At 29.5% G+C, this 16,303-nt stretch overlaps 1 protein-coding gene across 1 annotated transcript; it reads left to right on the forward strand.

The window, feature by feature from the left end:
- Window positions 1-12,839: 12,839 nt before the first annotated feature.
- LOC125852995 (pectinesterase-like) lies at window positions 12,840-16,303 on the forward strand. Its single transcript, XM_049532686.1, has 2 exons — window positions 12,840-13,900; window positions 15,476-16,303. Exons 1-2 carry the CDS (start codon window positions 12,913-12,915, stop codon window positions 16,174-16,176), a joined length of 1,689 nt encoding a protein of 562 aa, XP_049388643.1. The 5' UTR covers window positions 12,840-12,912; the 3' UTR covers window positions 16,177-16,303.

Below are 16,303 nucleotides of genomic sequence, written 5' to 3' on the forward strand. Positions count from 1 at the left end.
GATGATATTTTTTTTACGTAGTGTTTGGCTTGATGTGTTAAAAATAGGATGAATTGCATAATTTTTATTGGCATAATACGTAGATGTACCATTTGACATTTTGACTTAACCTCATTTCACATTTATGTCCACCAACTTTGGCTGAGCACAAGTAGACACTTAAACTCTTGTATAAAGTTGAATAAGAAGACACATGAATCTGTGACATAATACACATAGGCAGTGGCAGTCTGGCAGAGCCACATGTAGTTGAGGGATGTCGATCGATACCCCTTCGTCAAAAAATATATTGTGTAGCTAGGGTAAAAATATTTTTTTATTTATATCTATTACATATTGACACTCCTTGATTTCTATGTGATTTTACTTCTTCATATTTTGGCATCCCTTAGTCGAAGTTTTGGCTCCACCACTGCACATAGGACACCACGTAAGATGCAAATTGCCATGAAGGATGTCACATATGATGCATGTGTCTATTTGTTTAACTTTTATACAAGTTTAAGTGTCTACTCGTGCACAACAAAAGTTGGAGGACATAAATGTGAGATGTGCCATTTTAAAAATATTTATTTACAACAATAACCTCCATAAATATGGTGGAAAAAATGTAAAAAAAGTTTTGAGGGGCAATTGAGTCTTTAGCCATAGATTAAAAATTTATACCAAACAAGGTACTACTAATACACAAAACTAATATATATATATATATGATTTTTCTAATGCAATCTACCAAACAAGAATAAATAATACCAAAATTGATACTAATTATTTTCTCTAATACGTGTGTCCTACCAAACAACCCCTTATGGACAAACAAATTGAGTCCAAAATAAGTTTAATTTTATAAAATCCAAGAGGCATTAATTATTGTTTTTCAAATTTAACCTTGGTCCAATAAATAATTCATTTGCTAAAACTCCTCCGCATGCTCAGCTCAAGGCAACGTACGTACTTGAGCATTATAACTAAAGTTCACGGATATTAAACGAGTAAATTCTTTCAAGATTCTGTTTATTATATATCCAAGATGGCAATTGGCTGATTTTTTATCTGGTGTTCAATATTCACATTAGAGTTTTTGAATACGCACAAACGAGATGTTTATAAAGATTTATCCACTAAGGAGGTTTATTCATATCTCACTTAAGAAGAAATATGATGACATGAAAGAAATCAAAATGAATTAATTACGAAAATTTTATACAAATCTTATAGTGTTAAGAATTAATTACATCATATTCCTACTCTTTTTCAAATTACAAAAAAATCCCTTAAATTTGGTATAGATTCCAAAATGCTCCAATATCGCGTCCCGATTTCGGATACATTCCTCAACGTCTTGATACATCGCTTCTCGATTTCGGATACATAACTCAATGTTCCATACATCGTGTACGTTCTAATACATCGCGTAAAATAATGTATCCGACCAATACATCGATAAAGTGATATCCGTGAATATGAGAGAGTAGGAACTTTTATAATTTTTTCATCAAAAACTAAGAAATTTTAAAAAATACGATAAAATAAGTTGTGTATTTGGATAATTTTTCCATTAATTATTTATGCATATATAGTCAAATTAAAGAGCTATTACAGGGTGTAATCTAACCCAAAAATTGAATGTTGGGAAATTGAGAAGCAAGGATGTTTACTTCCATAAGCAAAAAGTCTTATTGTCTGTGATTTATGAATCTCATGGGGGTGGGGTGGGTGGGGTGGGGGTGGGGGTGGGGTGGATTAAAAAAAAAGACAAAAGACAGCAAAAATAATTTTCAAGACTTGGTCTTTACGCGGATTAATATTTGGTGATTAATTGAGATGGGATATTTGTTTGATATTTATTTTCGAGAGTAGGATCATGATTATATTCGTGAATAAATTCGGATTCATGTTGGGATTAATAGGGATATTTTTAATGAAATTATAGATGATAGGGTCATTTTTAGACCAAACTATTAATTGCGAACATTTTTGATCAATTTTGATAGTTTAAGGACAATTTAAAATTTTTTCGTGAACCAGCTTATAGAGTTCATGGTGGGATCAATAGAGACATTTTTTGATCAAACTATAGATGGTAGGGATATTTTTAGACCAAACTATTACCTGATGGTGTTTTTGTTCAATTTCGCGTAGTTCAAAAGTATTTTTGACCATTTTCCATTTTAAGATATATAACAGATTAAAATAAAAAAAATTAAAACAAAAAAAGTACTGAATTACCCTCGACTAGAAGCAACATATCGACAGACAACTACGTGCTTCTAAAATTTGAATTTGTTTTTTCTTTTTACACACGATAGTTTTTTTTAAAGAATTGGTGTATAATTTTTGACCCCGCTAAGAAAAGGTGTAGAAAAGATTCTCACTGAAATTGAGTGGATAACATTCTATTGTGCTTATATTGTCTATCCCTAATAATTTGAATTTGTTTGATTGGAGAATTTTGAAAACACCATTATTTGATTTGAACATTGAGTTTGAAAATAATATTGAAAAAGCCAAATGGTCCGTCAATTTTTGAACGTTTAAAGTTGAATCAAACTATTGAAAATTGTTGAAATTGTACTTCTTCTCTGTCAATTTACGTGAGTTCGTTTGATTTGATATGAATTTTAAGAAAGAAAAAAAAAAAGATTTTTGCTACTTGTGGTCTAATAAGTCATAGATATTTGTGTGGTTATAAAATCATTTCATTAAGGGTAAATGAGTATTTTAAAGTTAAATTTGTTACTAAATGTAAAAAGTTGTCATTCTTTTTTAAATTAACTAAAAAACAAGTAAGTAATATAAATTGAGACATGGAGGGGTCGTTTGGTTTGAAAACAAGTTATGATGGGATTAGTTATGATGTGATAAGTTATGTTGAGATTAGTTATGATGGGATAAGTTATGCTGAGATTATTTTCTATTGAGTGTTAGGTTTGTTGTATTCAAAATAATATGTAGTGCATAAATTTTAAGAACAAGTTGTTTGTTTACAAAATTACCCTTCACTTTATTTAGTTTTTTTTTGTAGTTTCTTTGCAAGCTTTAATTATTCATTTTTAAAAAAATAAAACTTGCATCTTATTTAGCTTAAATATTTTTGTGTGTGCATTCCCGCTATGGTACCGTATGTATTTAAAAATAAAAGTTTTTTTTCTAATTTAGCTTAAAAATAGAATTTATATATTAAGTTTATTAAAGTAAAAGAGGATTTGTGAGAAATCAAAATATAAATAAACATAAGAATTAGTCAAATATATTCATAAATAAAAATTATATTTATATAGTGTAATTTTAATAGAAAAATATGAAAAATTATCATAAAAATAAGAAGTAGTGCATATTATTATACATGATATTAAAAATAATATGGGGGGGGGGGGGGGGGGGGGGGGGGGGGGGGGGGGGGGGGGGGGGGGGGGAGATCGGGAGGACATGTGCTAATATTTTTGTTTATTGAAAAAACAAATTTATAATAAGATATGTACTATGATTTTGCATTACATAATTTTTTTTAGTAATGAGTTTTTTTTTTGTAAAAGAATTATTTAAGATTAATGAGGTTGAAGACATTCAAAAATAGTTATACATAAATGAGAAAAGTGAGGTATACATAGAGTATAAAGGGATATATTTGTTATTTATGTATCTTATCTCGGGATAAGTTATCTCGGAATTACTATACCACCCAAGTGAACGGATAATTTATGCCAATATTAATTATTAATCCTGGGATAAGTTATCCCAAGCTTTGCAACCAAACAAGAGATTAAAGGCTACTTAAAATTTATCTCAGGATTAACTCTCCTTATCCTTTACACCAAACGACCTCAGAGAGTATTAAAAATGTGTATATCAAAAGTGAAGTAATTTGAAATTGATCTCAGATCAATTCTAAAGTAAAAATGTGTTGGTGAGGTGATGTCAAATCCTAACAAATTGTCATAAATATCAAAAAAAATTTATGGTGATTCATCATGATATAATCAGAAATATCCTGATGAATCACTATAACTTATTGTTAAGGCAAGTCTTAGTCAATATCAAATAAAATATCTTAGCAATCACTAATAATTTACTTTAAAATCCTAAGGAATCATCATAAATCATACTGGCAACAATTAGGAGTGTGATTCTATGTCTTGACAATTACTAGGAATTTGCTCAGAAATCTTGAAGAATCACCATAAATCATCCCAACAACAATTAGAGTGTGGTTCAACATCCTAACGATCATTAGAAATTTACTCAGAAATTCTGAAGAATCACCATAAATTATCCTAACAATAGTTAGGAGCTGTGTTTTCAAAAATGTTTTTGGGGTGAGTTAGGGCGAGTCTCAGGGCAGGGTGTACCAAAATCGCCATGAACGTGCTTTCTATTTTTGGCGTGGAGACCATTTTTTCCGATTTTTCTTAACGGGATCAGAACATCCACAAAATTTCTTTGTGCAAATCATACTCGACAAGGTAAGGTAGGTGTACGAGGTAAAAATTGTGGCAACATATAGTACAATTAAAAGAAGCGGCACAAACAATATTTCCCCGATGAGAAAATTACATGGTTAAACAAACATATACTAGTTAATTAGTCATCATAGCTATAGTTTTAGTTAATTACCACTCGTGACCAACATTCAGTGATAATTACATAGGCTGAGATTTCGAGTTTGTATAATTCAGAATTTGTATAATATGATTTTTATAACTTTTGTATAATGTAATTTTGTATAATATAATTTGTATAACTGCTTAAAGTTCAGATGTTTGTATTTGTGTAAATTCGTTATTTCGAGTTTATACAAAAAGAACTCATACAAATGTACCCGCATATTATACAAACGAGGCAAGCATAAACTGTAGCTACAACCCGTAAATATGCAAATTTAGCTATGAAGCATGATTAAGTTTATTATAGTGGCTATTTGCGAAAAATCTCCCCCCATTTGTGATGTTTGCACTTTCTGATGATAAGGATAAGGCCCATAAAAAGATGGGCCACAACATGCTGCTTGCTTTAGTGAAAAAGAAATGAATGTCACGCTTAAGTTCGTATTTTGGTCTCACTTTGATACATCCAAGTCAAGCTTGACCACAGTGGACCACGCCAATATAGTACTATTTTGTAGTTGTCATCGATGTATATTTTGTGTATAATAAGTATATATTAAACATATATTAGTGTACAATTAGTATGTTACACATTGATTATTGAATTATACAGTAATTATACATAATATACTGGTGGGTAAATATGTAAAAAGTTAAAGTCATTTTTGAGAAATATTACATTACTAAGCTAACATATAATGGTTAGTTATGCTCCATAACTATAGTTTAACTTAATTATAAAAAAAAAAGGTTATAGTTACAGAAAATGACTATATGGATCCCACGTGTAAGTTACTCTTTCATCTTTTATACAAATCAAAACACACTCTCTCTTATCTTACCCACTAATCTAACTCCTAAAATTTCTTACTTCCCCTTAAATTAAATAACTTAACCAAATTAAAATTAAAATTTTGAAAATTATAGTTACGCAAGTCCAATATTGTATAATTATAAAACTAAATTTATAAGGTATTTTGTATATGTATATTTATGTGGTTTAAACTATGTTTTATTTGTATATATTTCATAATTTTAAGACACGTACAAGTATGCTTTATATACTTCAAATACAAATACAAGTATGATATACATAATAATTCGTTCGATTTATACAACTCAATTTATACAAAAACTATAATATACAATTTATTCGTAGACATATACAAATTGATATACACCATATTGTTTGTACAAACAGATATACTTCAACTGTAATTTTTTTTGTAATCTCGATTCAATTATATACATATACAACTGTTATAGACAATGGGTGTTATTTTTTTCGTCAAGAAGAAGAAGAATTCATATAAGGTAAGGAATTCTAATTAGATATAATAACCATGAATTAAGGAATCGTTTTCCTATTTTGTAATTGAAATTGTTGCATCATTTATGGGAACTTAATAAACAAAATTGTATAATCAAATTTTAAAAATTTGAATTATACAAACGTCAATTAGTTTAGTCATTAAAATTATAGCTACACTACGTAAATAGACAAACTCTAGCTAAGAAGGCCTATTATGTTTCATATCTTAGCTATTTATGAAATTTTTCCATATTTTTATTAAGAGTTTGTTGGATTGTTGTGTAGCGTAAAAAAATATTTTTTTAAAAACAATTCTATGCGGAAATAGGAAAAGGAAGGGAAATATCAATGTGGGAATCAAACGTACACTTATTTCTTTGTGTTTAAAACATGTCTAAATGTCAAGGGTTGCATTTAATATCTTGGAATTTTCCTTTATTTCTTATCTACGGTCTTATATTTGTTTTGAGATTCTATTAATTCAAATTCACGTTGAAATATTTTAATTTAAAAAGAAAATAACTTTCTATGAAAGACGACTCGTATTTTCTAGATTTGAACATGAGATTTATTATTAAAAATAAAATAATACTTAGTTACCATCGTACCATAATCTTTGACCATACTTATAATCATCTATGTTAAACTTGGTACTTCGTGTCTTAATTGATAGGATCCTCGACAATTTCATATATTATGAAAAAGACAACATACAGAAACTTCTAATACATTACAACCAAATTGACTCTTTGAAATTATTATTGGGAGCAAATAAATAATCAGAGAGCATACCCAAGTACATTATTTTTAACAAAAATGTATATTAAATTATTCTTAAGTTACCGTTAAAAAATTGATTGGGCAAGCACAAAGTCTGATATAAAAGTAATTTATTTATCAACAATTAATGTACAAATGAGAATTTGGTACTTTGGTCTCCTAATTACCAGTCCAGAACCTAAATGACAGGAAAAAATAAATAAATAAATAAATATATATATATATATATTGATTTTTGATCCATTTTAAAAATATATATATCATACTTTCTTATTGAAAATATATTATAATTTTTAAAATTTTACTCTTAATCAGCTATTTTCTAAATAGACAAATATAGCTTATTTAGACCACACATTCTAAATATTTTTTAAAAATTTATTCTTAAACTTTGTACTTAGTAAAATACCACCATATAAGTTTGAATTGAATTAATATTTTTTAAGGTTTTTGTACACCAAATGAAATATACGTTTTATAGCCTTAATCATCCTAAGAGTAGTTGTCTAAAGTCTAAACTACTCTTTATCTTCTGAAATATCTAATAATTTATTTATATTCCGCCAATTCAAATAATAAGGGTAAAATATTAAAATAAATAAACAACAAACGACTTCTTTTTCTAAATAAAAGAGAACGTCAAATTCAGTTAGCTAAAATAATTAATATTGCGACATAAGAAATAAATAACATATCTTTTAAATTTTTTTTTTTGGAAAATATGCATTTTGGGCAGGAGATTTGGGAGGGATATGTTTTTGTAGGCCAGTTACAGAATAAACAGAAAAAATGACCTTCTTACCTCTTATGCGGATTCAAAGATTTTCACTCACGAGGTTCGAAAAATAAAATATAGTGCCTAAGATTTAGACTTGAAATGAGTTTTGAGTCTTCTAAATCACTGAGTCAACCTCTAGTCTTGTATTTAAATGATTATACATACTAAAAAATATACTTTATACATATAATTTAAATTGTTTTCAAGGGGGTTCGAGTGAACACCTGCCTTTTAGATCTGCCCTGCTTCTATAGTTTAGCTTAATCTGATTAATTAATACTAATTATTTTCACGGAGTTGCTTAGCCTTTACTCGATACTTAATAGCCTCATTAATTATTTGCTTATATTATTCCCAGTTTATATAATATACTTCCTCTTTTTCAGATTTGCTGCGAATATTAAATGAACAGTTAAGAGTTAATATATTTTAATAATCCTTCAACCATCTAATTAAAAATTGATGAAGTAGTAATACGAGGATCAAAAATACTATAATTTATGGAATAATTTCCTTAAATTCTCTAAATAAAATCCGCATATTCTTGTCTAATATCACCACTATTTGTATTATATAGACTAGTGGAATTAAGATAAACACTAGACATTATTTTGTGACATTTGAAATGCAAGGAACCAGAAGAGGAGCTAAGTGAGGGTTTGTGGATTCAGACGAATTTAGTAACTTTTTCGTTAATATATAACAAAATTAATTGATGACTCATCGGTAAGGAAGAGGTCGTGAAAACATTTTCCACACTAGTGTTGTGGGTTCGAACCCTACTATAAAAAGGAAGTTCTGGCTCCGCCTCTGAAGGGAACAACATGTTTAACAGAACTTCGTAACTCAGTTAGTTGACTATCTAAACTTTCACCTTGTTGGTAAGGATTTCAATTCTCCAACTCGTAATCCTCTTACCTGCCAGCCCTTCCCCCTACCCCCACTTTTTTGAAGAAAAAAACGAGAGAAAAAATGGCACAAAGAGGTTGGCTCATGATCTTTTTTCTACCTTGGGACACATGACCGTTAGTGGAGAGAGGTATTTTTTTTTTATCGTTTAGACAACATTAACATTGGAGCCTTTTTGGTCCCGATAGAATAACATGAAATAAAATTGAATCTTTTCGAATAATAGAAGAATAGTTTGACTCTTTTTCTGTTACTATATGGTGGAATAAATTAAAATCGATTATTATGATCTAGCAAGCTTAATCACAAAATTAGTTTATGATGTGAGAATTGAGCAAAATGAGTCAAGAACGTACAAATAAAGTAAAATATTACATGTTCTTGGATCTTGTTTTAAGGTTTAATATGTAACCAAATGGGAAATTATGAATTACAAATGAAGTAAGACAATACATGTTCTTGGACCTTAATTTAAGGTACTATTTTGGGCTGTAACTGTACATGTGAAGAGAATTAAATTCCTGCAGGGAGATAAGTATAGTTAACCAATTCCCATACCAAAGCTGTTTCACTGTCAGTATGGAGCCTTCGATTTGGGTATTTAGTTACAATATTTTGAGATCCATTGAAAAATGACATGGTTAGTGGTACAAAAATGGATCGCATCGATTCATAATAAGTGGTGTTTTTTTAAAATTTATTTTGATTTAAAATAAATGGTAATCAAGAAAATGTTGATTTTTTTTTGGTTAATTCTATTACTCCCTCTGTCCACTTTTATTTGTCATGTTGCGCTTTTCGAAAGTTAATTTGACTAATTTTTAAAGTTAAATTAGATCACGTTAATTCGATATTTTTTTAAAAAAAATTAGATATTCAAAAACTATACGAAAAGTACTATAAGTTGCAATTTTTTGCATATCAATATGATGAAAATATACATCGTAAAATGTTGGTCAAAGTTCTTATTGTTTGACTCTAAAAAAAGAAACCATGACAATTAATTGTGGACGGAGGGAGTATTATTTAACTTAATAGAATTTTATATAAACAAGAAACCATTAAAAAACTACTGGTACTACTTTATTTTTCAAGACATTTGATTAAGTTATATGAAACGGAAGGAGAAATAATTTGTTTAATTTTGACAAGCATACACTACTATTTATCTATCTTTAATTATCTAGTTGAAAAAGTAAAAAAAAAAACTTTTATTTTTTAAACGTTAGATATTTTGATGAAATTTAATTATTCAAATGATTAACTAGCATTTGAGTCTAAATAAAGACCGGACGGATGCAACATACTAGGGGTGTACAAAATCAAACCAAATCGCAAATCGAGTCAAATCAGAAAAAAAATCTGACTAGTGATTTGGTTTGACTTGGTTTGGTATTGGAAAAAAAACTCGACTATATTTGAGTTGGTTTGGTTTTAACTAAAAAAACCAAATCGAGACCAAACCAACCTGACATTATATATGTAATTTTAAAATTTTATTTTATAAGTAAAAATATTTACTTTGATATAATTTTAAAATATTTCTTATACTATTTCATAATTTTTATCTTTTAATATATTATTTCAAGTTTAAAACTTAGAATTCGGAATGGTCCAATAAATATTATAGTTCATAGATGTTAATAATTATAATAAAACTTAAATCAAAATCAAATTAATACTAATGCAAAAAGAAAATCAATTCAACACTAAAAATGACAACAATATTGAATATTTGTTCTTTAGTTTTACATTGGTTTAGACAATTAAAGTACATAATCTAATTTTAATTTTCCTTAAAAATTTAGTAATGTAACTAATACTTATTAAACTTATTTTAGCATGAGTTAGTACTTTTAAATTGTGATCATTTTCATTATGACTTTGCAATATTTATTTTATATGATGATTTAATTATTATTTTTTATTGAATATTTTAGTGTCATCAGTACTCATCTCATATTTTGTGTTATTTTCTTAAGAAACACCTTAGATAATTGTATTTTGGTTGGACTAAAGAAATATTTGGAGCACAAGTTAATTATATGTTTGTATGCAAACTTTACCGAAAAATCCAAAAATCTGAAAAAATCCGAGGTTTATTAGTTTGTTTTGATTTATAAGTTTAAAAATTCGACACAATGGTTTGGTTTGGTATTTGAAAAACCCGAACCAACCCGAGGTTGAAAAACCCGAATTTTATTAGTTTGATTTGGTTTATAAATTAATTTTTTTACACAAATGATTTGGTTTAATATTTAAAAAACCCGAACCAACCCAATCACGTACACCCCTACAACATACCTTTCAACAAATTCAACCAAATCCAATATTTTATGGGGTATAAAGTCAAGAAATATCAACAAATTACTAAAAACACAAAAGCACAATAATAAGTAGAGAGGCCTTCAACAATCCCTCCGTGAAGATCTAACAAGGGGTTGAATTCAAACATATTCAAAATCGATCTGAACAATATATATGGATTCCCACCAATCCCTTTTTTCATTACTAATAAAATTTCCTTCATTGTTTTACTAAAAATGGAACGAAATATTTTGTTCCTTGGTTGAAAATATATGTCTTAAGCAATCGGAGAAGCACAATAATTAAATAATGTCTACAACGAATGTCTATATAGTTATAACATCATTTTGAATTTGGGTGATGGTAAATCAAAATCCCTTGTGAAAATTCATGCCCCCGAAACAATTTCCTTTTTCTTTTTTCACTTGATATTTAATATTCCTATTAAAGTCTAATTAAATTCAAATGATACTGTGATGTTCGCTTTCTAGCTATTTCACCGCGTTTTGGCTGTATTCAACATAAGGTAGCACCAATAATACAAATAAAGTAAACGCCATGATTGTCAATCTAATGAGACTATTGCCATGTGTGAGCTATGACTAAATAAATAAACAAACACACCGACATCACTAGACTTGATACTATAGTGTAGCCACTCAAGCAACACGTAAAGGGGCGGAGGTATAAGATCAGGTACATATTCGATCAAATTTAATAGTTTTTACTTAAATAGTACTATATTTTTATTACAAATTTGTTATATATATATATAAATATTAAATTTAGGACGCAATTACTATGATTGAGTTCCTTTTTATCCTCCTCTAAATGTACCATTTAGAAACATTTAACGTAAAAAAAGAACTAAAATGGTACATCTCCATTATTTTAGGAGTTAGGACAAGTGTCTTTCTTTCTCCCCCAACCCAACCCCAAGAGTTTAGGACCAGTGTGTATACTAAGTATTGCTAGCAAATGTGTGAAATTCTTTATTTTTTTCGTTCGATGTCTGGAGCCCGCATGGAAGCCTCAATTAAATTTAGATTGTGCACTGCAGAGCTTATTCGGCGGTGACGCACCCACAAGATTTTCTCCATATTTAAGGATTGAACTCGAAACTTTGATCAAGGGTGGAACAATTTCACTACTGCACGACAACCAATATTTGTACCGATGTGTGAAGTTCAAAAGTAGAGAGAAAAAACTTTCTTTATTGTATGTTAATTTTTTAATCGATAGTAAATGTAGAAAGCTAACCCTCATAACTGTTATCTACCTTCGTCACCTAACCTGCAATGTGGATAAGGAGATTAGAATTCAGTTTTTATGAGAAGGATCAATAGTATTTCACCTTTCTTTCGGTATGACTCGGACCATCAATCTAACGATTGATAGGAGTGCTTTATCACTTGAGCAATTCTTACTTGTCTAAAATTTACGAGTCTCCCCTTGTCTAATACATTTTAGATCTTCCTTCTATTCCCTCTGTTTCAATTTCAAATTTATGTACATAGTATTACTACTAAAATTACATTTTTTTTTATATTTATTATTTAGTATAGTAAATTTTAAATATTCTCATTTTACCTTTTAATGACAATTTCCTTTAGACATGACATGATATATTTAAAATAAAATAATTCAAAATATATTTGATATGTTATACTAATCCATATTACCTTTAGTTTTAAGTCACAAGTTTCAAAATATTCAAAATTATTTTGAAACGTACTCAACTGAATCAAGACACAGGAGTTTATTGGGACGGTGTTACTTGAATACCAAACATGTCAAACATTTTTAGTTCTAAACCGTAAGTAACATGGACCAAAATAACCAAATTTATAAGGTAGACATTGAAAAATTGCAAGAATCTTTGAAACGTGTTCAATTTTATCTAGGACTCTACAAGATATATTCTATTGCAGTTAGAATTCTTGAAAGCTATTATTTTTTCTTAAAAGATAAAATATTTTAGTTTCTTCGGATATCATTATTGTTTGATATTTTTTCCGTATATTTAAAATTTATTACAAACATATATCTATTCTTTGTCACATTTACGAGGCACATTTCGAATCTTGTAAAAATTTATGCGGCACATTTCAAATTTCGAAATTCAATAAAGAAGGGAGTATCATCTTTCTCTTACTTATTTATACAGAGCAGTTGTTTCTCTGTTTCCTTCTAATTTTGCTCTGCAACTCTCTGTTTCCACAATGTACAATCTCAAATGGAAAACTCCATTGCTGCTTTCTCTTTTAGCTATCTCAGCTATCGTCACTATCACATTCTTCACTTCTCTCTCAAAAAACTCTTCAGAAATAGCACACATTCATGTCCACAAAAACATTCAAATCGCGCATTCTCATTGTGAAGACGCACTTTACAAACAGCTCTGCGTCTCTACTCTCTCTTCAATCCCAGATCTCCCTCAAAAATCCATTTCTCAAATAATTTCTTCCACTATAAATGTCACAGTGGTAGAAGTCAAAGCTTCTGCAAAAAACTGCACTGATATTCGTGAGGATTTGCCTAAACTTGAGCCATACGAAAAACGTGCTCTCGAAGATTGTATTCAGCTTTTGGATAATACTATTATTGATCTTAAAAGTAGTTTGCTCGCTCTTTCTCCTAATAGATCTCTTTCGCAGAACTATAACGATTTGCAAACTCTTCTTAGTGCTGCAATGACGAATCAAGCAACTTGCCTCGACGGACTTGGTCGTAGTAAGAAGAATTTGAGACGGTTTGTTCAGCGTCGCCTGCATACAATTTCTCACCATGTGAGTAATTGTCTGGCAATGCTGAAGAAATTGAAGAAATCATCCTCGTCGTTGAAGACGAGGAAATCTCTGGAGATTTACCCGGAATATGGCGTTGTACATGACGGTTTCCCCAAATGGATTAAGAGGAGAGACAGAGCACTTTTACAAGCTCCGATTAATCAGACGAAGATCGATTTGGTTGTTGCTAAGGATGGTACTGGTAATTTTAGTACAATAAACGAAGCATTAAGTGCAGCTCCAAATTCCAGTAGAACGAGATTTGTGATTTACATTAAGGCGGGAGCGTATTTTGAATATGTTGAAGTAGTGAAAAAGCAGAGCATGATAATGTTCCTCGGAGATGGGATCGGAAAAACGTTGATAAAGGGAAATCGTAGCGTCGTTGATGGATGGACTACTTTCCGATCTGCTACCGTCGGTAAGTTGAAGTTTTAACTCTATATTGCTCGAACTCTTCAGAATACCATCAGCTTCGTGTCAAATTCTTCAAAAAGGATATAACACGGTTGCGAAGTGCACTATTAACATTAATTAGATTTATATATCTTCATTCTTTATTACTACTTGTTTGCTTTTTCAGGTGATTTGGTCAGTTAAAAACTGTTAAGAGTTAATTTTTTTACAAATATTCCATAACTTTAATCAGTATTTCTTCTAGAAGTATAATAGACCCTCTTTATCAATTTATATATAGCTTAACTTTTATAGAGGTACTAAACAAATTTTTAAAAGTGTAATAAATAAACTTCAAGTTTTATCTTTAGTATCTCCTCTATTTTAACATTTAAGTGTGAGTTGGTTTAATTTGAATCTTTTAATATTGTGACATAAAAAGTGCAATATGGAAATAATTCAAATAAATAGTGGATTCTCATTTTGACTTAAAGCCATGGGGGTCGCCAATCAGTTTGTGGTTGAGTAGTAAGTATTCCTTATCAAACATTTCAATTTTGAGTCTTCTTAAGTACGAAGTGTTTATCCCAAATATTGAACTTTTCAATGAAAATTCAAATTTAATTAAATTCGATTATCGAAATCGAATTTTAAAAAAACCATAGGGGTCCTCGTGAGTAGATGTACTCAAGATCTTGATGTTGACGCGTTCCCTGTAGTGTCACGTGTTCTACATAAATATATATACTACTAAATCTAATGGCTTCAAATCTCATTTTTGGATGTATTGGACAAAAAATATATTCCTTATATAGCTTCTCATAGCTTGTACTTCATGTCCAACTTATACGAATCACTTTTATTTTTAATAGTTATAAAAACTATAATATATTTTTATATTTAATAATAATTTAATTTTAAAATATTTTTTTTACCTTTAATAAATAATTTATAGTCACATAAATATTTATTATTTATTTTAAATTATAAATTTTAAAAATAAGTCTTTCTCACATAAATTGAAACGGACAATTTTTTTTTCTAGCAATAGTTTCAACTATGTATTAGTGTAGTAATTCATCCATCATCTTTAACTTTTACATTATCTACCTACACATGCATAATCATGTGATTACTTGCTGCTAACTTTAAATAATTCAATTAATTGTATAAATACTTTTATATCTAAAGTTTGTGCTCAAATTCAACTGATCAAGATATTCTCTTTGAAAAGGCAAATATATTTGAAAAACTTACATCTAAAAGTCATAGTAGACGATATTTTATAATCATTGAAAAAGTTGCCATAATTAAAGGTATGAAAATTTTGATTGATTATGTCGGTGGAAATTTTATAAATGGGAACACAAATTGCAGCATTGCAGTAGTAAGACATATATAGCTGTTATAGATATTTTAATACGTTGTCCACTTAGAAGTTTTCATATATTTTGAACGCCACAAAAAGTTTGTTAACTTTTCGTGGCGTCCAAAATGTGAGGACCTTGGACGGTATACAGAGGCAGAGCTAGCATTCTGATTACGAGTTTGAAAGACTATGTATTTAGTAGAAATTAAAACTCTATCATTGTTACTGCAGCTGTTGTGGGAAATGGATTTTTAGCAAAGGGCATTACATTTGAAAACTATGCTGGACCAAGCAAGCATCAAGCAGTTGCTGTTAGAAGTGGCTCAGATTTCTCTGCTTTCTACCAATGCAGCTTTGTAGCATATCAAGACACTCTCTACGTCCATTCCCTTCGACAATTCTATCGCGATTGTGACGTTTATGGTACTGTTGACTTCATATTTGGTAACGCAGCAGTCGTGTTACAAAATTGCAACTTATATGCTCGTAAACCAAACGACAACCAAAAGAACATATTCACAGCACAAGGAAGAGAAGATCCTAATCAGAACACTGGGATTTCAATTTTGAGTGGTAAAATTGCCTCTGCTGCTGATCTAATTCCAGTGGAATCGACGTTCAAAAATTACTTAGGACGGCCTTGGAAAGAATATTCCAGGACGGTTTTTATGCTAACGCATATTGGTAGCTTGATTGATCCTGCTGGATTCTTAGAATGGAATGGTAGTTTCGCGTTGAGTACGCTTTATTATGGAGAGTATATGAACAGAGGACCGGGTTCTAATACGAGTGCTAGAGTGAAATGGCCTGGTTATAGGGTTATTAACAATTCTGCTGAGGCTAGTTTGTTTACCGTGGGGAATTTCATTGAAGGAAAAGAATGGCTACCAGATACTGGATTTCCATTTTATGTTAACTTAACTGCCTCTTAATTGTTTGGATTAGAATTCAAATCAAGATTGTAGCTTGTAATTCTTGAGGAAGTTAATGTTATTTGTATTACTACTTATTAAGTTATTATTATTACTAGTATATGATAAAGTTGGGTTGAAATTCAAT

The sequence above is a fragment of the Solanum stenotomum genome, unplaced genomic scaffold (assembly GCF_019186545.1).
Source record: "Solanum stenotomum isolate F172 unplaced genomic scaffold, ASM1918654v1 scaffold734, whole genome shotgun sequence".
Taxonomy (NCBI): domain Eukaryota; kingdom Viridiplantae; phylum Streptophyta; class Magnoliopsida; order Solanales; family Solanaceae; genus Solanum; species Solanum stenotomum.